At 58.4% G+C, this 27,203-nt stretch overlaps 3 protein-coding genes across 3 annotated transcripts in view; all 3 read left to right on the forward strand.

The window, feature by feature from the left end:
* LOC144949008 (uncharacterized) overlaps positions 1-810 on the forward strand; it is a 44,305-nt gene extending 43,495 nt beyond the window's left edge. The window contains exon 22 of the mRNA XM_078878792.1: positions 1-810. Within this exon, the coding sequence (XP_078734918.1) occupies positions 1-524 (524 nt within the window). The 3' untranslated portion in view covers positions 525-810.
* On the forward strand, positions 637-10,444 carry LOC144949009 (uncharacterized). Its single transcript, XM_078878793.1, has 6 exons — positions 637-650; positions 3,906-4,803; positions 4,864-4,918; positions 5,721-5,930; positions 9,987-10,017; positions 10,381-10,444. Exons 1-6 carry the CDS (start codon positions 637-639, stop codon positions 10,442-10,444), a joined length of 1,272 nt encoding a protein of 423 aa, XP_078734919.1.
* Positions 10,237-27,203, forward strand: part of LOC144949047 (tandem C2 domains nuclear protein-like) — a 17,936-nt gene continuing 969 nt past the window's right edge. Inside the window, exons 1-11 of the mRNA XM_078878846.1 lie at positions 10,237-10,487; positions 11,034-11,315; positions 13,327-13,533; positions 16,234-16,337; positions 16,611-16,677; positions 17,858-17,952; positions 18,447-18,563; positions 19,333-19,524; positions 19,651-19,765; positions 22,216-22,424; positions 24,966-27,203. The exon at positions 24,966-27,203 is cut by the window's right edge and continues 969 nt beyond it. Of these exons, the coding sequence (XP_078734972.1) occupies positions 10,484-10,487; positions 11,034-11,315; positions 13,327-13,533; positions 16,234-16,337; positions 16,611-16,677; positions 17,858-17,952; positions 18,447-18,563; positions 19,333-19,524; positions 19,651-19,765; positions 22,216-22,424; positions 24,966-25,067 (1,494 nt within the window). The 5' untranslated portion in view covers positions 10,237-10,483 and the 3' untranslated portion in view covers positions 25,068-27,203. The remainder of the gene's footprint in view (positions 10,488-11,033; positions 11,316-13,326; positions 13,534-16,233; positions 16,338-16,610; positions 16,678-17,857; positions 17,953-18,446; positions 18,564-19,332; positions 19,525-19,650; positions 19,766-22,215; positions 22,425-24,965) is intronic.

Raw genomic sequence — 27,203 nt, forward strand, 5'->3', positions numbered from 1 at the left:
CGGACGCCGGCGAGGAGGTCGCGGCGCCGGTGGCGCTGCCGCTGCTGGCGGCGACGCTGCTCGCCGCGCTTGCGCTCTGGCTCTGCCGCCGCCGCCGCCGCCGGCGCCTGGGGCGGGGCGCGGGGGGGCGCCGGGCGGCACGGGGCGGCGCCGCGGGCCTCCTGGGGAGGCTGCGGGGAGACGGGGACGCGGGTCGGCCGGAGGGCCTCAACAACGCGGCGCGGCGGCCGGGCTCGGCGGGGAAGCTGGGCGAGGGCGCGGAGGAGGCGGTCGCCGTGGCGACGGCGCTCGACGTGAGGGACGTCAACGAGTGGGCGGAGCGCTCCGTGCGCGGAGAGGACCTCAAGTCGTTCAGGTCGTTCAAGTCGAACCTGCGCGCGGAGAGGAGCGCCGGGGGATACGTCGTGGACTACTTTTCCGACCCCCGCGGCGGCGGTATACGCCTGCAGGCCGCGGAGCTGGAGCCGCTTCGCTCGGCGGAGGGATCTTCCGGGCCGGGTTGCCAGAACTACATTCCGGAGTGAATGTAAACGCTGGGCGAGCAAGTGGCCCCTGTGGGAAAAACTAAAAATGGTTTTAGATTTTTATTATTGAGGACTAAACTAAACTAAATATTTTATTACTTTTTGATGCGCGATGCCCCCCTCGGGGTACCAAGAGCGGAGGCTTTGAGACGCGCGCTGCCACCACGGGCTCGGAGCACAAGTCGAGGGACTAAAAACCAAATCTTCGGACGACTTTAAAGAGGAACCTGGCGCTCGCCTCGCCCCAGCGGAGGAGCGCGACCACCGCGACAGCGATCGCGCCGTGCGGTTGTGGGTGGGTGGGGTGGGTGGGGTGGGGTGGGTGGGGTGGGGTGGGTGGGGTGGGTGGTGTGGGTGGGGTGGGTGGGGTGGGGTGGGTGGGGTGGGTGGGGTGGGGTGGTGTGGGTGGGTGGGGTGGTGTGGGTGGGGTGGGGTGGTGTGGGTGGGGTGGGTGGTGTGGGTGGGGTGGGTGGGGTGAGGTGGGTGGGGTGGGTGGGGTGGTGTGGGTGGGGTGGGTGGGGTGGGGTGGGTGGTGTGGGTGGGGTGGGTGGTGTGGGTGGGGTGGGTGGTGTGGGTGGGGTGGGTGGTGTGGGTGGGGTGGGTGGTGTGGGTGGGGTGGGTGGGGTGAGGTGGGTGGGGTGGGTGGGTGGTGTGGGTGGGGTGGGTGGGGTGAGGTGGGTGGGGTGGGTGGTGTGGGTGGGGTGGGTGGTGTGGGTGGTGTGGGTGGGGTGGGTGGTGTGGGTGGGGTGGGTGGGGTGAGGTGGGTGGTGTGGGTGGGGTGGTGTGGGTGGGGTGGGTGGGGTGGGGTGGGTGGTGTGGGTGGGGTGGGTGGTGTGGGTGGGGTGGGTGGTGTGGGTGGGGTGGGTGGGGTGAGGTGGGTGGGGTGGGTGGGTGGTGTGGGTGGGGTGGGTGGGGTGGGGTGGTGTGGGTGGGGTGAGGTGGGTGGGGTGGGTGGGGTGGGGTGGGTGGGGTGGTGTGGGTGGGGTGGGTGGGTGGGGTGGGTGGGGTGGGGTGGTGTGGGTGGGGTGGGTGGGGTGGGTGGGGTGAGGTGGGTGGGTGGGGTGGGTGGGGTGGGGTGGTGTGGGTGGGGTGGGTGGGGTGGGTGGGGTGAGGTGGGTGGGGTGGGTGGGGTGGGTGCTCTCCCGGTGTGAACCGCTAACCCCCCGACCCTCCCCCCCCAGTTGAACCCTGGAGGTCACCGCCTGCCCTAACGAGCGCCGCCAACAGCATCTCGCTCTGCCGCGTCGACCCTCGCCCACAAACACCGCCCAGGGTCTCTTGCGGCGAGAGAGAGCCTGGGGGGGCTGGGGGGGGGCTGGGGAGGGGTGGAGGAAGGGGGGGATGGGGGATCGGAGGAAGGGGGATCGTAGGAAGGGGGAATGGGGGGGTGGAGGAGGGGGGGGGGCTATGGAGGGGGTGTGCTGGGGGGGGGCGCTAAAACGTGCAGCGGAAAAACCTTGGCTACAACTTTACTCGGCTCAGGGGTCAAACGTCACGCTGCCTCAGGCCCCGGGTATTCCACGGCGGTGGGAGAGAGGGCAACTTGGGGTCTTGGGGGGGGGCTACTTTAATATATTTCAAGCGAAGTTATTTATTTACAAGGGTAGAGCCACTCGTATTTACTGGTATTTATTTCAGCTGCGTACATCGCGTAAAGAAGCCACAGCCGCCTTCAGATTTGCGGGACAGAGTCGCCCGTCCGTCCGTGCCGCCGGCCCGCGATATATTCAGTGGCAAGTTAAGCCCGGTGAGAGTCTCTGGGTCTACATGAACATTCGTGAGTCTCTCTGTAAGTCCACGAGTCTCTGTGTAAGTCTGTGAGTCTCTGTGTAAGTCTATGAGTCTCTGTGTAAGTCCATGAGTCTCTGTGTAAGTCCATGAGTCTCTGTGTGAGTCTGTGAGTCTCTGTGTAAGTCTATGAGTCTCTGTGTAAGTCTGTGAGTCTTTGTATAAGTCTATGAGTCTCTGTGTAAGTCTGTGAGTCTCTGTGTAAGTCATGAGTCTCTGTGTAAGTCATGAGTCTCTGTGTAAGTCTGTGAGTCTCTGTGTAAGTCTGTGAGTCTCTGTGTAAGTCATGAGTCTCTGTGTAAGTCATGAGTCTCTGTGTAAGTCTGTGAGTCTCTGTGTAAGTCTGTGAGTCTCTGTGTAAGTCATGAGTCTCTGTGTAAGTCCATGAGTCTCTGTGTAAGTCCATGAGTCTCTGTGTAAGTCCATGAGTCTCTGTGTGAGTCTGTGAGTCTCTGTGTAAGTCTATGAGTCTCTGTGTAAGTCATGAGTCTCTGTGTAAGTCTGTGAGTCTCTGTGTAAGTCTGTGAGTCTCTGTGTAAGTCATGAGTCTCTGTGTAAGTCCATGAGTCTCTGTGTGAGTCTGTGAGTCTCTGTGTAAGTCTATGAGTCTTTGTATAAGTCTATGAGTCTCTGTGTAAGTTCACAAGTCTCTGTGTAAGTCTGTGAGTCTCTGTGTAAGTCATGAGTCTCTGTGTAAGTCCATGAGTCTCTGTGTAAGTCATGAGTCTCTGTGTAAGTCTGTGAGTCTCTGTGTAAGTCTGTGAGTCTCTGTGTAAGTCCGTGAGTCTCTGTGTAAGTCATGAGTCTCTGTGTAAGTCATGAGTCTCTGTGTAAGTCTGTGAGTCTCTGTGTAAGTCCATGAGTCTCTGTGTAAGTCATGAGTCTCTGTGTAAGTCTGTGAGTCTCTGTGTAAGTTCACGAGTCTCTGTGTAAGTCATGAGTCTCTGTGTAAGTCATGAGTCTCTGTGTAAGTCATGAGTCTCTGTGTAAGTCCATGAGTCTCTGTGTAAGTTCACGAGTCTCTGTGTAAGTCTATGAGTCTCTGTGTAAGTCTGTGAGTCTCTGTGTAAGTCATGAGTCTCTGTGTAAGTCCATGAGTCTCTGTGTAAGTCTGTGAGTCTCTGTGTAAGTCATGAGTCTCTGTGTAAGTCTGTGAGTCTCTGTGTAAGTCATGAGTCTCTGTGTAAGTCATGAGTCTCTGTGTAAGTCTGTGAGTCTCTGTGTAAGTCATGAGTCTCTGTGTAAGTCTGTGAGTCTCTGTGTAAGTCATGATTCTCTGTGTAAGTCAAAGGCTTCATATCTGTCCGCACACGGGCTCACCACGACCCGTCCCGAACCTGTGGTTCGTGTCTGTGTCCTACTGCAAGTCAAGCGCCAACTTTCTGCAGTCCACAAACGCCCTGCGAATGGCTGAGTGAGTCTCGGGTTTCATTTCAGCCAATTCTGCCCAGGCTGGTGGCCTGGACAATATTTATGTTGCCCGGCATACCGCATCCTGTATATGTGTCGTTGATGGCCACGGATGTGACGAGTAATCACGTGGCACCTCTACTGGGGTGTCAGCAGCGACTCGGAAAACATTCAGTGAGCAAGGAAGCCCTGGAGAGTAACATCACTCACCCCCACCATCACTCACCATCACCATCACCCACCATCACTCACCATCACCCACCATCACCCACCATCACTTACCATCACCCACCATCACCCACCCCCACCATTACTCACCATCACTCACCCCCACCATCACTCACCCCCACCATCACCCACCATCACTCACCATCACTCACCCCCACCATCACTCACCATCTCCCACCCTCACCATCACCCACCCTCACCATCACCCACCACCACTCACCCGCACCATCACCCACCCCTGCCATCACCAAGTGTCTCGAGTCGGGCAGCGAATTCTGGCGAGGTAGTCAACATCTCCTGTGTACCAGGCGAGGTAGTAAACATCTCCTGTGTACCAGGCGAGGTAGTCAACATCTCCTGTAGACCAGGCGAGGTAGTCAACATCTCCTGTGTACCAGGCGAGGTAGTCAACATCTCCTGTAGACCAGGCGAGGTAGTTAACATCTCCTGCACACCAGGCGAGGTAGTCAACATCTCCTGTGTACCAGGCGAGGTAGTCAACATCTCCTGTACACCAGGCGAGGTAGTTAACATCTCCTGCACACCAGGCGAGGTAGTCAACATCTCCTCTGTACCAGGCGAGGTAGTCAACATCTCCTGTGTACCAGGCGAGGTAGTCAACATCTCCTGTAGACCAGGCGAGGTAGTTAACATCTCCTGCACACCAGGCGAGGTAGTCAACATCTCCTGTGTACCAGGCGAGGTAGTCAACATCTCCTGTACACCAGGCGAGGTAGTTAACATCTCCTGCACACCAGGCGAGGTAGTCAACATCTCCTCTGTACCAGGCGAGGTAGTCAACATCTCCTGTGTACCAGGCGAGGTAGTCAACATCTCCTGTAGACCAGGCGAGGTAGTTAACATCTCCTGCACACCAGGCGAGGTAGTTCACATCTCCTGTGTACCAGGTGAGGTAGTCAACATCTCCTGTGTACCAGGCGAGGTAGTTAACATCTCCTGTGTACCAGGTGAGGTAGTCAACATCTCCTGTGTACCAGGCGAGGTAGTTAACATCTCCTGTGTACCAGGTGAGGTAGTCAACATCTCCTGTAGACCAGGCGAGGTAGTTAACATCTCCTGTGTACCAGGCGAGGTAGTTCACATCTCCTGTGTACCAGGTGAGGTAGTCAACATCTCCTGTGTACCAGGCGAGGTAGTTAACATCTCCTGTGTACCAGGCGAGGTAGTCAACATCTCCTGTAGACCAGGCGAGGTAGTCAACATCTCCTGTAGAGCAGGCGAGGTAGTCAACATCTCCTGTGTACCAGGTGAGGTAGTCAACATCTCCTGTGTACCAGGCGAGGTAGTTAACATCTCCTGTAGACCAGGCGAGGTAGTTAACATCTCCTGCACACCAGGCGAGGTAGTCAACATCTCCTCTGTACCAGGCGAGGTAGTCAACATCTCCTGTGTACCAGGCGAGGTAGTCAACATCTCCTGTGTACCAGGCGAGGTAGTCAACATCTCCTGTGTACCAGGCGAGGTAGTCAACATCTCCTGTAGAGCAGGCGAGGTAGTCAACATCTCCTGTGTACCAGGCGAGGTAGTCAACATCTCCTGTGTACCAGGCGAGGAAGTCAACATCTTGAGGTGGCTAACATTGAGCGAAGAACTCCCGACACAATTCCGCCGATATCAGAGCGGGTGAGAGGGGGGGGCGAAGGGGGACGAGGGGCGGGGCTTGTTGAGAGTCCCACTCGGTTTGGGTTCCACAGAGAAACAACTCGGGGGGGGGGGCTGAGTCCCCCACGGGATTTGTGTTGTGGGTAGTACCGCGCTGCGCCTTGTTCGACGTTTCGCCGCACGTGCCCCCCGGCAGCTGCGCCGGGGAAACTGGAGAGGGCTCGTGGAGCGAAACGTCGGACAGCACGTCGGTTCGCGCAACCCCGGGCGGCGCGAAGCGGGGAGGGCTCAGCGGGCACGGCCGCCAGGACTCGGACGCGAGATTTGGGTTGCCGACTGGGGAGGAGGCTACGGGACGTTTGTTGTCCCACATGGCGTAATGACGTCATGGCGTGATGACGTCATCACGTCATCCTCTCCGTGTCGTATCGTTGCACTGGCAAATGAAATACTTAACAAATAAACGCAACGTGATGACACCGTGACACGTATTTTCACGACGGAGCGAGAAACTCCGTGACGTTGCTTCATTTTATTGTTTTGAAATGTCCTCGTCACCGAACGCCTGCCGGGTCGCGTTTCACTTCGACACCAATCGGAGTCAAATGGAGCGCAAACTCGAGTTTCGATTTAAAACTTTCGTGACTGCAGGGATTCATCTTCTTGGTTCTTTCATCGTCGTCATCCCCATCATCGTCACCACCATCATCACCACCATGATCACCATCATCATCATCACCATCATCATTGTCACCATCATCATCGTCACCACCATCATCACCACCATCATCATCATCGTCACCACCATTATCACTACCACCATCATCATCATCAACACCATCATCTTCATCACCATCATCACCACCATCATCATCACCATCATCATCATCACCACCATCATCATCGTCGCCATCATCATCGTCATCAACGTCATCATCACCACCATCATCGTCATCATCACCATCATCGTCACCACCATCATCACCATCGTCACCACCATCACCACCACCATCATCATCACCATCATCGTCACCACCATCATCGTCATCATCATCACCATCATCGTCATCATCATCACCACCATCATCATCACCATCATCATCGTCACCATCATCGTCATCATCACCATCGTCACCACCATCATCATTATCGTCACCACCATCATCACCACCACCACCATTATCATCACCATCATCGTCACCACCATCATCATCATCATCGTCATCATCATCACCATCATCGTCATCATCGTCATCATCATCATTATCATCACCACCATCATCATCGTCACCACCATCATCACCACCATCATCATCACCATCATCGTCACCACCATCATCATCGTCATCACCATCATCGTCATCATCATCATTATCATCATCACCATCATCATCGTCACCACCGTCATCATCGTCATCATTATCATCACCACCATCATCATCGTCACCACCATCATCATCACCATCATCATCGTCACCACCATCATCATCACTATCATCATCGTCACCACCATCATCGTCATCATCATCATCATCGTCACCACCATCATCATCATCGTCATCATCATCATTATCATCACCATCATCACCATCATTATCGTCACCACCATCATCATCATCGTCATCATCGTCACCACCACCATCATCATCGTCACCATCATCATCGTCACCACCACCATGGTGATGCTCTGGTGGCTACGCTGCTGCAAGTGGCTGCCTGTAATCCTGCCGCGGTGAAGAAGGCAGCAGCAGCAGCGAGGGTTGGTGGACCACACACAGAGGGGTGGTGGGTCACACTCAGAGGGGTTGGTGGGCCACACGCAGATGGCGCGATCCGCTCCTCCCTGGGGGCTCGGAGGCGCCGTTGCCCCTCTCGCCAGCAGATGGCGCCACAGCCGCGCGACCTTCAGGCGCGAGACCGCCATTCATGATAACAGAGGTTCTTGTTGTTGCGTTCGATCGCGTAAATATCCATGTTGTGTCGTTAAACCCGCCACCACCCGACACAGCCAACCAGTAAAGGTTGCGTCACGTAGTCAGAACGTGGCCAATTCGTCACGAGTACAGCACCAGCCGGTTGTGTGTTGCAGAGCCAAGCCAACACGTTTACAATCCACTACATCGGCATGGATTCGCCCTCGACACACAGCAGGCTGCGTGTGCTCACTGTGCTGTACTCGTGACGAACTGGCCGCGTTCTGTCGACGTATCACAACCTTTACTCATTGGCTGTGTCGGTGGTGGCGGGTTTAACGACACATTTACATTCTTAAGCGATCTAACCCAACAAACCCCCCCCCCCTGTATTGTGGATGAAATTGGTCGCGAAAGCCTCCGCGTTACACTGACGTAACAAGAGGAGACGCATTGGGGGGATTCTCTAATCAACTCGATATTACCAGAGCCGCAATGCCCTGTGGGGGACACGACACGGCCGCGGGCCCTTCATGGAGACGTCCCCAGACAGCCCCTGGAGAGCCACCACGTGGACGCGGCTCGCGAAACCCGCAGGTCGCCGACCCCTTGGGATCGAGTGTTTCCCCCTCGCGCGCGTGGTGGTTTCTCCGTCCACTGCGTGTCCCCTCCCGCATGTAAACACTCGTGAATTGGCCCATACCACCTTCATATACAGAGGCACCGCAGAGCTCGGGAAACTGTTGGGCGCGCCGAATCCTCGCCATCGCGTGGCCGACTCAGAGAGGGAGAGAGGACGACTCGGAGAGAGGACGACTCAGAGAGAGAGGATGACTCAGAGAGAGAGAGAGGACGACTCAGAGAGAGGACGACCCAGAGGCACCAGGAGGTGGAAGCACAGACGAGGAGTGTGAAGGCAGCAGCAGCAGCAGCCACGCGGTGAGGATCTGGCGTCAAATCCCACTCCCCGCACCCTCTCCACTCCCAGCTCAGCAGTCCTATATCTATGAAGATGTTATCAGCCAACGACTGAGTGTTTGTATTTTGATGGCGACTTAAGACAAGAGGAGCTCGATTGTTAAAGCGCGCTCGTGCGCATTGGGGATGTTGACGCGGGCGACAAATGTCCGACAGAGGAGACTTGCCACCGCCATAGGAATGTGGAATGTCCACTACTGCCTCGGTGCTGTAAGCGGGAGATGAGCGTCCGCCTCAGCCTACCCCTGCGTATGGCAGCAATGGGATCGCGAGACAGACACCAACGTGGAGGTCTGCTGCTGCTGCTGATGGCCACGACGAGAGGGCTTCAGCAGCGAGAGAGAGAGGAGAGAGTGGGTGTCGTGTCGCTCTTCCTCCTCCACCTCCTCCACCTCCTCCACTGTTGAAGGAGCGCAGACCCCAGTGGGTTCACTGTGGGGTCCGCAGTTGTGGGTTGTATGGCCACAGCCTCACTGCTGAGGCTTGTGTCTTTACTGTAGCTCTATGAGTCTGCGTGTCTCTCTGAGTTTGTTTCTGCGTGTCTATAAGTCTCCGTGTCTCTCTGAGTCTGTATCTCTCTGAGTCTGCGTGTCTCTCTGAGTCTCCATGTCTCTCTGAGTCTCCGTGTCTCTCTGAGTCTCCGTGTCTCTCTGAGTCTGCGTGTCATTCGGAGTCTCCGTGTCTCTCTGAGTCTCCGTGTCTCTCTGAGTCTGTATCTCTCTGAGTCTGCTTGTCTCTCTGAGTCTCCATGTCTCTCCGAGTCTGCGTGTCTCTCTGAGTCTGTATCCCCATGAGTGTGACTCCTGCCTGCGTCTACACGATCCATCCGTGTTCCACACGTGGAGACGATGTTGGTGGTGATGGAGGCGATGTTGGTGGTGATGTTGGTGATGGTGGTGGTGATGGTGGATGTTGGGGGTAATGAAGGCGATGTTGGTGGTGATGTTGGTGATGGTTGTGGTGATGTTGGGGGTGATGGTGATGGTTGTGGTGATGTTGGTGGAGGCGATGTTGGTGGTGATGGAGACGATGTTGGTGGTGATGGTGGTGATGGTGGTGATGTTGGTGGTGATGTTGGTGGAGGCGATGTTGGTGGTGATGGAGACGATGTTGGTGGTGATGGTGGTGGTGGTGGTGATGTTGGTGGTGATGTTGGTGGAGGCGATGTTGGTGGTGATGTTGGTGGTGGTGATGTTGGTAGTGGTGATGTTGGTGTTGGTGATGGTGGTGATGTTGGTGATGGTGGTGGTGCGTGGAATCGGCCTGCCGACGACTTCCGTGGCGCGCGCCACCCCCCAAGTCTCCGTGGGGACGAGGGAGACGTCTCGGGCTGGTGGCAAAACTGAAAGCTCACAAGGCTCGGCGGGGTTGGGCTGGGGGCGAGGGGCAGGGTGACTGGGGGGTGGGGGTGGAAGTGGGGGGTGTGGGGGGGTGGGAGTGGGCTGTGGGGTGTGGGAGGGAAGTGGGGGGTGTGTGGGGGGGTGGAGACTGCGCCGCGCCTGACGCGCTGCGGTGCGCCCAGGTGAGCACATTCGCGGGGTTGACGCGGCCAGGTGAGAGAGGGAAGAGAGCACCACCACCACCACCACCACCCACCACAACCACCACCCACCACAACCACCACCACCACTCACCACCACTCACCACCACTCACCACCACCACCACCCACCACAACCACCACCACCACTCACCACCACCACTCACCACCACCACTCACCATCACCACCCACCACAACCACCACCACCACTCACCACCACTCACCACCACCACCACTCACCACCACCCACCACAACCACCACCACCACTGACCACCACCACTCACCACAACCACTCACCACCACCACCCGGGCGCGCTTAGGGCTGCTACCGCCGGGGTCTCCTCGCCGCCCGCTGAGCCGGCCCACCGCGTCGTAGGGCTGCGATGCGAGAGTCGCGGCTCTCCTCAGTGGCTCGCGAGTCGCCGCGGCTCCCCGCGTGAGATCCCCTCAGTCGAGACGAGAGGCGGCGGTGGCGCCTCATGGGTAAGTGAGCGACGTGGGCCCCCCCCCCCGTCTCCCTCCCCCCGTCCCCCCCTGTCTCCCTCCCCCCGTCCCCCCCTGTCTCCCTCCCCCTCGTCTCCCCCCGTCTCCCTCCCCCCGTCCCCCCATCTCGCTCCCGTCCCCCTATCTCACTACACTCCGATCGCCACCACCCACTCTGACCCCCCACCCCCCCCCAACGTGCACCCCCCCCCTCCAACGTGCACCCCCCCCCTCCAACGTGCACCCCCCCCCTCCAACGTGCACCCCCCCCCTCCAACGTGCACCCCCACCCCCCCCCAACGTGCACCCCCCCCCTCCAACGTGCACCCCCCCCCTCCAACGTGCACCCCCCACCCCAACGTGCACCCCCCCCCCCAACGTGCACCCCCACCTCCAATGTGCACCCCCACCCCCAACGTGCACCCACCCCCCCCAACGTGCACCCCCACCCCCAACGTGCACCCCCCCCAACGTGCACCCCCACCCCCCCCCAACGTACACCCCCCACCCCCCCCTCCAACGTGTCCCCCCCGCCCCGCCCCCCAGAGTGGCTGTGGGCCCACGTCTCGGCCACGTTGGGGTCGCTGCGCCGCTTTTGCCGCAAGTGCAGCGAAGTCTGCGGCCTCGGCTCGGCCGAGCGGCCGCCGCTCTCTGCCGGCGGGCCCACGGAGTGCTCGTCCGTGTCGTCCACCCCGGGGGAGGACTACCTCCTGCGCAAGCTGCCCACGGGGGGGCAGCCCGTGCGCTTCGCGCTGCCCCGGCTGATGCCCAGCCTCGTGCAGCCCAAGGCCCTGGAGACCGCGGGCGGCGCGGACGAAGCGAGCAAAGGTGGGGGACGCCTGCCATTGACGACGACGACGATGATGATGTGGAGGAGGAGGATGATGATGGAGAGGATGATGTGAAGGATGATGATGTGGAGGATGATGATGTGGAGGATGATGATGATGATGAGGTGGATGATGATGTGGACGATGGTGATGTGGAGGATGATGATGTGGAGGATGATGATGTGGAGGATGATGATGTGGAGGATGATGTGGATGTGGATGATGATGATGTGGAGGATGATGATGTGGAGGATGATGTGAAGGATGATGATGTGGAGAATGATGATGAGGTGGATGATGATGATGTGGACGATGGTGATGTGGAGGATGATGGTGGAGGATGATGATGTGGAGGATGATGTGGATGTGGAGGATGATGTGGACGCATCGTGACGTCATCATTACTATGACGTTGTCATCATTAACTGAGGACCTCACCGTCTCGTACTCACCACGTGGCTTTGTGGCTCTGAAGATATTGAGGAGGAGATGGAGGAGGGGGGGGGGCAGGGTTTGTACCCCTGCGTGAGGTCGTCGTTGTTTGTGTGAAAGGCCTTCACCACCCGACAGGATCGTCCATCGCTTCGAGTTGGCGTCATCTGGTCCAAGTTGTGCCGATGGAGTCGGCCGTTGTGTTATTTGTTCGGCAGGCCCGGCGAAGCGCCGGCAATCCAGCAAGAAGGCATTTGTTTTGACAATTTTACGCAATTGTTTACAAAGTGCCCGTTCTGTCGATAGACTCTTCGTCGTAGGAATGTGGAATTTCCACCGCTGCCACGGGGCAGCAATTCTTTAAAAAAAATTCAGTTTTGAATAAAGTACGACATTTTCTTGGTTCTTTCGGTAAAGTCACGCAGAAGGGAAATAATAAAAAAAAATTCTAACGATGTGACTTTACCGAAAGAACCAAGAAGATGAATCCCTGCAGTCACGAAAGCTTTAAAGAACGCGAATGATGTACAACGACACCGTCATCATCACGATAACCACGTGTCCTACACGTCATCATCACCGTGATAACCACGTGTTTTACACGTCATCATCACCGTGATAACCACGTGTTTTACACGTCATCATCATCGTGATAACCACGTGCCCTACACGTGCAGCCCTCGTGTCGATCCACTGCTGGATGAGGGCCTCCCCCGCGCGCCGCCGCCACCTCCCACGGCTTGCGATGCGGCGACGGAGCGATCAAACCCGTCTCGCGTGCTTCAGCGAGACGGATTTGATCGCTGCGTCTCCGTGCTCGACGTCCCCTCTGTGTGCTGCCGCTCACATTATCAACTCCCTCGCCGGGTATACAGGAGGTTGTGTCCGCGTGTGTTTTTGTCCTGGGCCCTCTGGGTTTTCCCTCCGCGTTGAGAATCAACATCACGCGTTTGGAGTAATTGACTGCTCTACATTTCCCCGTGATGATGATGATAAACATCCACTTCATTGAGCTATCGTTTGTGATAACCAGGTCGCTTCTGAGAGCGACATAGCTCAGTGGGGCCTTGCACCTGCTGCCATAGAAACGGGGTTTACGTGAGTTACAGAGTTTACAGAGTTTCATTGTTGAGTTTGAACTCCCGTCCATCAACCCTTCAGGCCTGCGCGTGCTCTCCCATCCACGCACTTGTAATGCTGCCCCCGTGCGTGTGCGTGGGGAGTGGTGGTGCAGTGGTTAACGCACGGCGAACCCAGTTCAGTTCCCTCTCACGACCAATAACAGTGGAGAATATTTGAACCGGCCCTGCGGACTCCACCCCTAGGTCACCTCAGCCTTAAATGAGTACCTGGCGCGGGTGTGTAAAACATCAGCGCTGGGGAGACAAAGGCGGTCGGGCGGCCGGGCGGGCGTGGTGCTGGCCACCCACCCACCCTCCCTCCCACGCCGTGGCGGCCTTCATCGCAAACAGCACTTGCCCCCGACGGTCCGTCAGAGGCCACTGGGGTGACCTTTGACCTTGTGTGCGTGACACTACCCCCCGCCCCCCCCGCCCACCCGCCCGCGCGTGCTGCAGCCTTCTCGAGAGAACTCTTCACGCAGAGGAAGTCGACGCTCAGCGCCGGCTCCCCCGAACGGCGCCCGCTCGCCGGCTCCGCCGACGCCGCCGCCCCCCCGCGCCACTACCCCGAGCCAGTGCCCAACGGGGGACACGTGCCGGTGACGCGCGCCCACACGCTCGACTCGTCGCGCTCCGCCAGCCCCTTCACGCTCTACGGCTCCGGTGAGTGGGTGCGACGCACGACGCGCACCGCGCGACTCCTGTTGTTGGTTGTTGTTGTTGGTTGTTGTTGTTGTTGGTTGTTGTTGTTGTTTTCCGGGTCGCCCGCCGCTCGGCGACTGCCGAAAGTGGCACGCGGGAGCCCCCTCGCCGTCAGTGGCCGCAGCCTGGCATGGAAGAGGTGCATGATGGACGTGGTGTGCCGGGCTGTGGACATATTTTCCGGGTCGCTGAGCCAAATGCCCCCGAATGAAATTATGGCCCGTGAAAAATCCATGTGTCTCTGTACGTTTATGAGAATCTATGCTAGTCATTGGGTCTCTATGCGAGTTTAGGAATCTGGATGTAAGTGTGTGGCTCTCTTTGTGAGTAAATGGGTCTCTATGTGAGTCATTGGGTCTCTATGTGGGTATCTGTGTAAGTCTGTGGGGCTGTACGCGATTCTATGGCTCTCTGTATTGAGTATCTGGGTGTCTATGTAAGGCTATGGGTCTCCGTGTAAGTCTATGGGTCTCTGGGTCTCTGTGTAAGTCTATGGGTCTCTGTGTAAGTCTATGGGTCTCCGTGTAAGTCTATGGGTCTCTGTGTGAGTCAATGGGTCTCTGTGTAAGTCTATGGGTCTCTGTGTAAGTCTATGAGTCTCTGGGTCTCTGTGTAAGTCTATGGGTCTCTGTGTAAGTCTATGGGTCTCTGTGTAAGTCTATGAGTCTCTGGGTCTCTGTGTAAGTCTATGGGTCTCTGTGTGAGTCTATGGGTCTCTGTGTGAGTCTATGGGTCTCTGTGTGAGTCTATGGGTCTCTGTGTAAGTCTATGGGTCTCTGTGTGAGTCTCTGGGTCTCTGTGTAAGTCTATGGGTCTCTGTGTAAGTCTATGGGTCTCTGTGTAAGTCTATGGGTCTCTGTGTAAGTCTATGAGTCTCTGGGTCTCTGTGTAAGTCTATGGGTCTCTGTGTGAGTCTATGGGTCTCTGTGTGAGTCTATGGGTCTCTGTGTGAGTCTATGGGTCTCTGTGTAAGTCTATGGGTCTCTGTGTGAGTCTCTGGGTCTCTGTGTAAGTCTATGGGTCTCTGTGTAAGTCTATGGGTCTCTGTGTGAGTCTATGGGTCTTCGTGTAAGTCTATGGGTCTCTGTGTAAGTCTATGAGTCTCTGGGTCTCTGTGTAAGTCTATGGGTCTCTGTGTAAGTCTATGGGTCTCTGTGTAAGTCTATGGGTCTCTGTGTGAGTCTATGGGTCTTCGTGTAAGTCTATGGGTCTCTGTGTAAGTCTATGAGTCTCTGGGTCTCTGTGTAAGTCTATGGGTCTCTGTGTAAGTCTATGGGTCTTTGTGTAAGTCTATGGGTCTCTGTGTGAGTCTCTGGGTCTCTGTGTAAGTCTATGAGTCGATGGGGCTCTGTGTAAGTCGATGGGGCTCTATGTGAGTCTATGGGTCTCTGTGTAAGTCTATGAGTCGATGGGGCTCTGTGTAAGTCGATGGGGCTCTATGTGAGTCTCTGCGTAAGTCGATAAGTCGATGGGTCTCTGGGTCTCTGTGTGAGTCGATGGGTCTCTATGCTTGCCCGTGCATCTGTTTACAACTTGAGGGCTACATTCCTCCCTCGAAGCACCTCGCTGCCTGACGAAGGTGACGACAGGTAACAGGGGCACTCGTAGTGACAGGTGGATACTGGATGTGGTGTGCCGGGGTGCGTAAATAATTTCTGGACTAGGCCGGACGAACCCGGACAAACCCAGTCATGGATGCCCTTGGCATCGAGACCACCACAGCTGAGTGCCCCCCCACCCACCGACCCGCTCGCGATGTTTATTCTGCGGTTAAAGTGGGGCGCGTGCGTCGGTATGTGCGCTACTGAAACTAAACTATAAACTAAAGATATTTTTACTGTTTTACTTCCCAGCCAGGGCCCACTGAGCTGTGTAACCTCTTTTTCAGAAGCGATTTGGCCGCCACAAATGATAGCTCAACAAAAGTGGCTTATCATCATCATCATCACCACCACCACCGTGTGGACATTTGTAGCGGGCAACACACTCGCACGTCGATTCTAAACGTGGAGGTGAAACCCGCAGGATCCGGAGGAAAATCCACGTGATCACGGGGAGAGAGAGAGAGAGGTTACACGCAAACTCCAAATACAGAGACATCGTCAGGGTCAGGATCGAACCCACGACCTCCTGCGTACCAGGCGAGGTCGTCAACATCTCCTAGTCACCGTGATGATGATGAGAGAGAGACGCAAACTTCCAAATACAGCAGCAGGCGTCAAGGTCGGGATTGAACCCACGACCTCCTGCGTACCAGGCGAGGTAGTGAACATCTCCTGTACACCAGGCGAGGTAGTCAACATCTCCTAGCCACCGTGGCGTGTAGGAACCACGATGGTAGCGACGTCTGCAAGGTGTCACGCAGTGCGCCGTGCACGTTGAACGCGCTGCATGAGCGATCGCTCTATTACGCAGCTCCTAATGCAGCGTTACATTCACGAGGATACGTCACGCGGTACGCAGGGTGCATTGAATGCGGTCGGATGAGTGCCCTCATGACGTTACTCACCTGTGTTGTGACGTCACTCACCCGCGTTGTGACGTCACTCCCCTGCGTCGTGACGTCACTCACCTTCGTTGTGACATCACTCACCTGCGTCGTGACGTCACTCACCTGCGTTGTGACGTCACTCACCTGTGCCGCGTGCTACCTTTTGGCAGAGTGGGACCTGCGGAGCGCCAGCCTCGGCCGCCTGCACGGCCACGTCGACTCGGAGGTGAGCAACGCCGCTGGGGCGCACCACGTGATGCCTGTGGGCAGCTCGGTGAGTGTGGAGGGTGAGGGGCGGGGGTGAGGGGCGAGGGGCGGGGGCGAGTGTTGGGGGTGAGGGGCGGGGGTGAGGGGCGGGGGTGAGGGGCGGGGGCGAGTGTTGGGAGTGAGTGTTGGGGGTGAGGGGCGAGGGGCGGGGGCGAGTGTTGGGGGTGAGGGGCGGGGGTGAGGGGAGGGGGTGAGGGGCGGGGGGGTGAGCACTGCCCACGTGGGCCACCCCTACCCGGCCCTGACCCCCCCCCCCCCCCCGCGTGCCTCTCCCCGCCAGGTTTACTCGTCTCTCTCCAGCATCCCGAGCAGCATCTCGGTCTGCAGCGACCACTGCAGCAACTCAGGTGTGTGTGTGTGTGTACACGGTGTGTGTGTGTACACGGTGTGTGTGTGTACACGGTGTGTGTGTGTACACGGTGTGTGTGTGTGCACGGTGTGTGTGTGTACACGGTGTGTGTGTGTGCACGGTGTGTGTGTGTACACGGTGTGTGTGTGTACACGGTGTGTGTGTGTGCACGGTGTGTGTGTGTACACGGTGTGTGTGTGTACACGGTGTGTGTGTGTACACGGTGTGTGTGTGTACACGGTGTGTGTGTGTACACGGTGTGTGTGTGTGCACGGTGTGTGTGTGTACACGGTGTGTGTGTGTACACGGTGTGTGTGTGTACACGGTGTGTGTGTGTACACGGTGTGTGTGTGTACACGGTGTGTGTGTGTACACGGTGTGTGTGTGTGCACGGTGTGTGTGTGTACACGGTGTGTGTGTGTACACGGTGTGTGTGTGTACACGGTGTGTGTGTGTACACGGTGTGTGTGTGTACACGGTGTGTGTGTGTGCACGGTGTGTGTGTGTACACGGTGTGTGTGTGTGCACGGTGTGTGTGTGTACACGGTGTGTGTGTGTACACGGTGTGTGTGTGTACACGGTGTGTGTGTGTGCACGGTGTGTGTGTGTGCACGGTGTGTGTGTGTGCACGGTGTGTGTGTGTGCACGGTGTGTGTGTGTACACGGTGTGTGTGTGTGTACACGGTGTGTGTGTGTACACGGTGTGTGTGTGTACACGGTGTGTGTGTGTACACGGTGTGTGTGTGTGCACGGTGTGTGTGTGTACACGGTGTGTGTGTGTACACGGTGTGTGTGTGTACACGGTGTGTGTGTGTGCACGGTGTGTGTGTGTGCACGGTGTGTGTGTGTGCACGGTGTGTGTGTGTGCACGGTGTGTGTGTGTGCACGGTGTGTGTGTGTACACGGTGTGTGTGTGTGTACACGGTGTGTGTGTGTACACGGTGTGTGTGTGCATGGGGTGTGTGTGTACACGGTGTGTGTGTGTACACGGTGTGTGTGTGCATGGGGTGTGTGTGTACACGGTGTGTGTGTGTACACGGTGTGTGTGCATGGGGTGTGTGTGTACACGTTGTGTGTGTGTACACGGTGTGTGTGTGTACACGCTGTGTGTGTGTGCATGGGGTGTGTGTGTACACGTTGTGTGTGTACACGGAGGATCATCGTGTGTGTGCGTGCAGACAGCCCATCTTTGGATGAAACCGAAGGAGGCCATCTCAATGTGCGCATCCGCTACGAGCCGAGCATGCAGCAGCTCTGGGTCACCATCGTCAAGGTGAGGCCACCTCGAGGTGAGGCCACCTCGTGGCTCCCGCGACTCACGGTGGCCGATGACCGCGGGGGGAGATCTCTCGCTCGCTTGCGATTGGTCGCTCACGTTGGAGAAATCCCAGCTCTGATCACGCGCAGGAATGTTGCGATGTGTGTTGACGACAACAGCGGGCACATGCCGGCTGAGTGTCGCTCATGCACGTGGGTGGCGTCGCTGTGGGAGACGTGGTAATGGGTGGTGGTGGTGGTGGTGGCAATGGGTGGTGGCGATCGGTGGCAGTGATGGGTGATGTGGAAATGCGTGGTGGTAGTGGTGTCGGTAGCGGCATGGGGCAGTGGTGGCGGTGATAGGTGGCATGGCAATGTGTGGTGGTGGTGGCGTTGCGTAGAGGTGGCAGTGTGTGGTGGTGGTGGTGGCGTTGTGTAGTGGTGGCAGTGTGTGGTGGTGGTGGTGGTGACGACGGCGTCGCCTCCGCCGCTTTTTAATTTTGCCGGCAGGCCGTGGACCTGGAGGCGCAGACGAGGTCGGGAGACGGGCCGAGCGCGTACGTGAAGGGCGTCCTCAACGCCGACAAGACGTGGCCGCTCAAGACCACGACGCAGCGGCACACCTGCGTGAGTGGCGACACGAAGCGGCTCGTCGTCGTGGTCGTGGTGGTGGTGGTCGTGGTGATGGTCGTGGTGATGGTTGTGGTGGTCGTGGTGGTGGTGGTCGTGGTGGTCGTGGTGGTCGTGGTCGTGGTGATGGTCGTGGTGATGGTCGTGGTGGTGGTGGTCGTGGTGGTCGTGGTGGTCGTGGTGGTCGTGGTCGTGGTGGTGGTGGTCGTGGTGATGGTTGTGGTGGTGGTGGTCGTGGTGGTGGTGGTCGTGGTGGTCGTAGTCGTGGTGGTCGTGGTGGTCGTGGTGATGGTCGTGGTGGTCGTGGTGGTCGTGGTGGTGGTCGTGGTGGTCGTGGTGGTCGTGGTGGTGGTGGTGGTGGTGGTCGTGGTGGTGGTCGTGGTCGTGGTGGTCGTGGTGGTGGTCGTCGTCGTCGTGGTCGTGGTGGTCGTGGTGGTCGTGGTGGTCGTGGTGGTTGTGGTCGTGGTGTGTGCAAATGTATACAGCAGCAGCAGCCAAATGCTCGAACTTGCGAGACGTTGATTCTAAACGTGGAGAGAAAACACCAGAGGGACCCGGAGAAACATTTCCACGTGACCACGGGGAGAGAGAGAGACGCGCAAACTCCAAATATACAGCAGCAGGCGTCAGGGTCGGGATCGAATTCGTGACCTCCCGCATACCGAGCGAGGGAGTTCACATCTCCGGCGCCCATTAGGCGAGCTCCAGATTTGCCGACGAGGATTGTGCGGACGGAACGGGGCTCAGCGTGGTTGTCGCCCCGCAGGCGCCCGAGTTCAACGAGACGTTCGTCTTCGTGGTGGCGGAGCCCGCGATGGCGACGGCCAACCTGCAGCTCTCCGTGCTCAGCCGCTGGCCGCACCGCGCCATGCTGGGCGGGACGACGCTCGCGCTCGAACAGGCCGGCCCGCAGGAGCAGGACCTGTGGCTCCCGCTGAGCGAGCAGGAGCTGGGACAGGTGAGCGGCGGGGGGGGGGGCGCTCTGCGTCCCGCGTGTATTGTGCGCGTGTCCCGCGTGTATTGTGCACACGTCCTGTGTGGGTCGTGTCCTATTCCACGTGTTCCCTGTGCGTGTCGCGGGCAGTACGAGCGAGGGCAGCTGTTCGTGGCCACGTCCCTCAAGCTGTCCACCATGGCCATCACCATCCAGGTCATCGAGGCACGCAAGCTGAAGAGATCCACGGGAGCCCACCCAGCCAGTGAGGGCTCCACTCACGCACACACACAAACACACGCACACACACAAACACACGCACACACACAAACACACGCACACACACGCAGACACGCACACACAAACACACGCACACACGCGCACACACACACACACAAACACACGCACACACACAAACACACGCACACACACGCAGACACGCACACACAAACACACGCACACACGCAAACACACGCACACACACAAACACACACACGCAGACACACACGCACACACACGCACACACACACACACAAACACACGCACACACACAAACACACGCACACACACGCACACACACACACACACAAACACACGCACACACACGCAGACACGCACACACAAACACACGCACACACACAAACACACGCACACACACAAACACACGCACACACACGCAGACACGCACACACAAACACACGCACACACACGCACACACACACACACGCACACACACAAACACACGCACACACACGCAGACACGCACACACAAACACACGCACACACACAAACACACGCACACACACAAACACACGCACACACACGCAGACACACACGCACACACACGCACACACACACACACAAACACACGCACACACACAAACACACGCACACACACGCACACACACACACACACAAACACACGCACACACACGCAGACACGCACACACAAACACACGCACACACACAAACACACGCACACACACAAACACACGCACACACACGCAGACACGCACACACAAACACACGCACACACACGCACACACACACACACACACGCACACACACAAACACACGCACACACACGCAGACACGCACACACAAACACACGCACACACACGCAGACACGCACACACACAAACACACGCACACACACAAACACACGCACACACACAAACACACGCACACACACAAACACACGCACACACACGCACACACACACACAAACACACGCACACACACGCAGACACACACGCACACACACGCACACACACGCAGACACGCACACACAAACACACGCACACACACGCAGACACACACGCACACACACGCACACACACACACACACAAACACACGCACACACACAAACACACGCACACACACGCACACACACACACACACAAACACACGCACACACACGCAGACACGCACACACACAAACACACGCACACACACAAACACACGCACACACACAAACACACGCACACACACAAACACACGCACACACACGCAGACACGCACACACAAACACACGCACACACACGCACACACACACACACACGCACACACACACAAACACACGCACACACACGCAGACACGCACACACAAACACACGCACACACACAAACACACGCACACACACAAACACACGCACACACACAAACACACGCACACACACGCAGGCACGCACACACAAACACACGCACACACGCGCACACACGCACACACACGCACACACACACAATCATCACCACCGTGATCGTAATCAATCCATACACACACCATCTATGCCTTTTGAAGTTCAATATCGTATTTGTAGCGTCCACAGGCTTTTTGTTACCGACGCCGTCAATTCAGAGATAGAGACACAGAGAGGCACAGAGAGAGGCACAGAGAGAGACAGAGAGAGAGACACAGAGAGAGAGAGAGCGCGTCACTCAGCCACCGCTCCCCGCGGAGGTCAAACCCCGCGGTGATGGATGATTGTGAGAGCTCCCTTCTTGATCTGCCTCGTCTCGACAAGGCACCTCTACCCCCCCCCCCCACCGTCTTCCCCCCTCCTCCCCTCACCTCCCCCCGACTTACCGCTGTCAGTGTCTCAGGTGAGAGCTGCGTTTTGTGGGGCGATGTTCGGGGGGGGGGGGGGGGCTCCAGTTGGACCCCCGAAGTGTCACTCGTGTCTCCAGTTGGGGAGTTGGGGGGGGGTGCAGTTTGGGCGACCCCGAGGTGCAGCGTCCGCCTGCTGCTGCTGCTACTGCTGCTGCTGCTCCTGCTGCTGCTGCTACTGCTGCTGCTGCTGTTGCTGCCGCTGCTACTGCTGCTGCTGCTGCTCCTGCTGCTGCTGCTGGTTCTGCTACTGCTGCCTGCTGCTGCTGCTTGCTGCTGCTACCTGCTGCTGCTGCCGCTGCTTGTGGACGGTGTCCCCCCGCCAGTGCGCGGTGGCTTGGGGGGAGACACTCAGAGATGGAATCCACAATCCAGGACTGTGCTGGCCTCCTCCTCTTTGCAGCCCAAGCTGAGTGTACAAGCAGTCTCCCATTACAGGGTAAACCCTACTGACAGGGTCAACCCTACTGACGGGGTCAACTCTACTGACGGGGTCAACCCTACTAACGGGGTCAGCCCTACTGACCGGGGCGTGTGCGTGTTGTCTCCCATTGTTACCCCCCCCTTCTCCACACCGCCCCCCCCCCCCCCCCGTGTCTCCGTGCAGACGCCTTCGTGAAGGCCGACATGTGGGTGTCGGCGGAGCGCACGGAGCGGCGGCGCACGCGCGTGGCGCGCGCCTCCAAGGGCGACGCCAGCTGGGTGGAGACGCTCTCCTTCCCGGCCACCAACCGCGAGAACAAGTTCCTGGGCGTCTCCGTGGCGGTGCGCGTGTGCCACCGCGACACACTACGCCGCACGCACGTCCTGGGACAGGTGCCGCTCCCCCCCCCCACGTGCCCCCCATCCCCCCACGTGCCCCCCCCCCCACGTGCCCCCCATCCCCCCACGTGCCCCCCCCCACGTGCCCCCCCCCACGTGCCCCCCCCCCACGTGCCCCCCCCCCACGTGCCCCCCCCCCACGTGCCCCCCCCCCCACGTGTCCCCCCCCATCCCCCCACGTGCCCCCCCCCCACCTCCTGCCGCTCCGGACCGGCACGGCGCCGGGACTCGCGTTTACTCCCCCCCCCCTCCAGCCTTCGCTCCTTCACCCTCTCATTCACCCTCTCACTTCCTTCACTCCCTCTCCATCCCTCCACTCCCCCCCTCCACTCCCTCCCACTCCATCCCTCCACTCCCCCCCTCCACTCCCCCCCTCCACTCCCACCACTCCCCCCACTCCACCCCTCCACTCCCCCCCTCTCCCCCCCTCCACTCCCTCCCTCTCCATCCCTCCACTCCCCCCCTCTCCATCCCTCCACTCCCCCCCTCCCTTCCCCTTCGCGCGATGAAACCGCGGGGCGAGGAGCGCCGTGAAGGGGAGCAAAACAAACAGCGACGACCGCTCGCCGCCGCCGAATCGTCGTCACGGAAACCCCTCGTGGGGGGAGCGCTTCTCGCTCGAAGCCTCGCGGCCACCCCCTTCGTGTCGCTCGCCGCCTGGGCGCCGAGGAGGGGAGGAGGGGGTAGGGGAGGGGGGGAAGGGCGACGCGTAAAGACGTCGCCAGGTGCCGGTCGGACCGGTCCGGACGACTCCCACGGGGCACCCCCCCGCCCCCACTCACCCCCCCACCTCCTCACCAGCAACCCCACAGCGCGCTGTGCCACGGCCCCAGCGTCACCACGCCCCCAGGGCTTGTCCCCATTTACCGCCCCGGTGATTCGGCGAAGTGTCACGAAACTCGGGCCGTGGGAGACCGCGGGAGTTGACGTCGAGAATCGGTGCCCCCCCCGCCCCCCGCTGCCTTCAGTTGAAAATGCCCTCGGAGAATCTCACCCAGGGTGACATGCGAGCAACGGAATGCATTGCAGGTATCGGTTAGGACGCGGTGTCTGTTGTCGTGACCTTTCTCATGCTGCTGGTAACGCGGCCGCCACCCCCCCCCCACGCGCGTGTTGGGGGGTGTGCCCGTGTGTGCGTGCGCACGCGAGGTCATCGCTCACAGTCGCACGGTGATATATGTGTGAACTGGGGGGTGGTGCACGCGCGAGTGACCGCACCCTGTCACCACCGGCGTGCATTGACCGGCGCGGTGAAGTATGGTCAGATATTCCCCACGGCCAATACTTTACTAATAATAATAATTATTATCCAGAAGTGTGTGAACCTCGAGTTGTAAATGACCCGGCCGGTGTGCGGCGACTGTGGTCACCGCCTGGGACAGAAGCGTGGAACGTGGAACGGGGACTCGGTGCCGACTCACAGACACGCGGAGTAGTGTAGGCAGGAGGAGGCATCGTCACGGCAGCCACGACCCCCCCACTCGGCTACCGCCGACGCGATCGTGCGGCTCACCGACCGCCACCTCGTGGGGCTGCCGTGGCTCCACGTCAACACGCAGGACGGCACCAAGGGGGAGCAGAGGCCTGGACCCCTCCTCCTGCTGCACCGTGGGAGCCGGGTGCAGTTGCACCGCCTGCGCACCGCTCGATAGCCGCGCCGCCGACGGGGGGCCGATGGTTGTGGGAGAGCAGCAGCAGCAGCAGCAGGAGGAGGAGGAGGAGCGGCTTGCGGGGGAGCGGGGCAGGGTGGGCGGGGGGGGGTCATGATCCGGCGTGTTGCGTTCGTGTTGGTGAATATCCGAGGTCGCGAACACCGCCACCGCCGTCTCGGTGTCTCTCTCGCGCGTTGCGCCGCTCGGCCACGCGTGACGCCCCTCTCGCCGTGCTCCGCGTTGGGTTTCTTTAGCGGGGGGGTTGTTTTCTTTAGCGGCTCTTTTGTGCGAACGGGGAAATCTGCTTGACTGGGCAAGACCGGCCCGCCCTCCCCCATGCCAAGCAGCAGAGCTCTCTGTTACTATTGTTCTGCCACCACTGACGGCAGCCGTGCAGAGAGGTGTGAAGGCTTTTGGCTTCTTGGTTAAGGGATGACCGGTTTCTCGGTTCACTAATTTACTGTTGACAAGCGTAATTATCGCTTGACTCACTGGTTAAATGACTAAATTGATTTATCGACCGATGAAACGACCGGCTGACCAATTCCTTGACTAATTAACTCAAAACTAAAATTATTTGCGTCATAGTGGAGAATTATAGGTAACACATTAAAAAACAAGCAGCTCCACATACAAAAAAAAGCATTCCGTACACATCCCACCAGCCGCACACACACAGTGGGAGTGCACCATTCCAGCAGTATTGATTCAACACAAGCGAAACTCTGGACTGGTTTCGACATGCAGTGTCTCATCAGCGGTGGGGCTCGCCTTGAACCAATGAAACATTGACTCATGAACGTGTTGACTACTCGCTCGGTTGGATGATCGATCGCTTGCTTGACCCATTGACCGACTCGTTGACCGGTTGACGTGTGTGCAGGTCATGCTGGGCTGGGAGGGCGAGGGCTCGGCGCAGGAGCACTGGAGGCAGACGCTGACGAACCCTGACAAGGTCATCGCCATGTGGCACCAACTCAAGTGACCCCCAGGGCAGCGGCGCCACTCGCCCAGCCTCGCTCAACGCTGCCTCACTCGCTCCCTCCACTCGCTCCCTCCACTCGCTCTCTCCTTCCACTCGCTCTCTCCACTCACTCCTTCCACTCACTCCCACCGCTCCCTCCACTCACTCGCTCTCTCCACTCGCTCCTTCCCATCGCTCCCACCACTCACTCCCACCACTCACTCGCTCCACTCACTCGCTCCACTCACCCACTCACTCGCTCCCTCCACTCGCTCTCTCCTTCCACTCACTCCACTCACTCGCTCCCTCCACTCACTCCCTCCGCTCCCTCCCATCGCTCCCTCCACTCGCTCCCTCCCATCGCTCCCTCCACTCACTCACTCTACTCACTCCTCCACTCACTCCTCCACTCACTCCACTCACTCCCTCCCATCGCTCCCTCCACTCACTCCCACCACTCACTCCCACCACTCACTCCCACCACTCACTCCCTCCTCTCGCTCCCTCCTTCCACTCCCTCCCTCCGCTCCCTCCGATCGCTCCCTCCGCTCGCTCTCCACCTTCAGCAGCCCTCGCTCCCTGCCCACGTCCCTCCTCCCACTTCCCCTCCCTCTCCTCCTCCTCCTCCTCCCTGCTGCTCTTCGTCTCCTTGCTCCGCCACGGGCCGCTCTCTCTCTTCTCCGCTCAGCTTCTTAAAAATCCTCGGCCTGCACGTTCTGACGGAGCCCGAGGTCCAATCCCGGCTAAAACGGGAGCGCCAAGTCACCGGCGGCTACCCCACGGAGCTTCCAACCCCAACCACCACTGCGACGTGGAGCTTCCACCACCGGCCGTGCGGGATAAGCTGGTGCGGACGTGAGAGCGGCGTCGATGGCAAGGAACGCGGAGGAGGTCGAGCGGGTCGAGCGGGATGGGCGAGGGCGCCCACGTAACCCCGGCAACCGCCGAGCTGCGAACCGGACGGCGCCGTGAGCCGCCGCAGTCGCGTTGGCTCCGCGCTCGTCACCCGCCGCCGCTCGGTCAGAGTGGGGGGGGGGGGGGTGCCCGCTGCGACGGCGCCATTCCGCCGATTCCATCGCCAACGAGCAACCGACGTCGCTGCCGCCGCCGTTGCCGCCGCCGCTGCTCGGAGCAGTGGAGCGCCCGGAGGTTGGCGTACCGCACGCACGGACGGCGCGGGGCCAGGGGCCCGCTCACGGACACCCCGGCTGGATGTAGGGGCGGTCGCCACCACCACGCCCGAGGCCGCTGCCGCGGTGAACTCTCCGTGTGCGCTGGAAGCACCGGCGCCGACCGCACTCCTGCCGGCCTTCTTGGAACTTCATACGAATGTGGCCCATGGAGGCCCGGCCTTGGGTTAGGGGCTGGGCGCGGCCAGGGCGCTGAGCGGCGAGGGCGGCCGGAACTGCGTCTGTGGCTGTGGACAGAGATTTGTTGCTCGCTTAGAAGTTTGTTTGTTTCCCCCGGGGTAGCTGCTTGGCGACCGGAGTTGGTGACACGTGACTGGTAGGGCAGCCGCAGCCAGTAGCGAGGGAGAGAGGCGGAGGCTGGACGTGGTGTGCCGGGTGCGGAAAGAGCTCCGGCGTCGACCCGGCTGGATGTAAGACCTGGATGCCGAGAACTTTACTTATTAGTTGACCGAATTTCATTTTAGAAAAAAGTCACACACCCGCGTCCCGTGACAAGACGCAAGTAAATTAGGAATTACAGATTTTTGGTTCTAAAATAATTATTATAAAATAATTATATTATTTTATTTTCTGTCTACGTGACTTTACCGAAAGAACCAAGAATACGAATTCCTGCTGTCACGAAAGTTTTAAGTCAAAATGTAGGAATTACAGGTTTATGTTTAACTGTATGATTTATATGAGTGTTGTATACAAATGGTAAGCTAGCGTATGGACCTTCAGCTTAAAATGAACAAACAAGGCAGAGCGATATAACGACGACGATGTTGTTGTTTATGTTGTTTGTGTTGTTGTTTATGTTGTTGTTTATGTTGTTGTTTATGTTGTTGTTTATGTTGTTGTTTATGTTGTTGTTTATGTTGTTGTTTATGTTGTTTGTGTTGTTGTTTATGTTGTTGTTTATGTTGTTGTTTATGTTGTTGTTTATGTTGTTTATGCTGTTGTTTATGTTGTTGTTTATGTTGTT

This window comes from Lampetra fluviatilis, chromosome 52 (assembly GCF_964198595.1).
Source record: "Lampetra fluviatilis chromosome 52, kcLamFluv1.1, whole genome shotgun sequence".
Taxonomy (NCBI): domain Eukaryota; kingdom Metazoa; phylum Chordata; class Hyperoartia; order Petromyzontiformes; family Petromyzontidae; genus Lampetra; species Lampetra fluviatilis.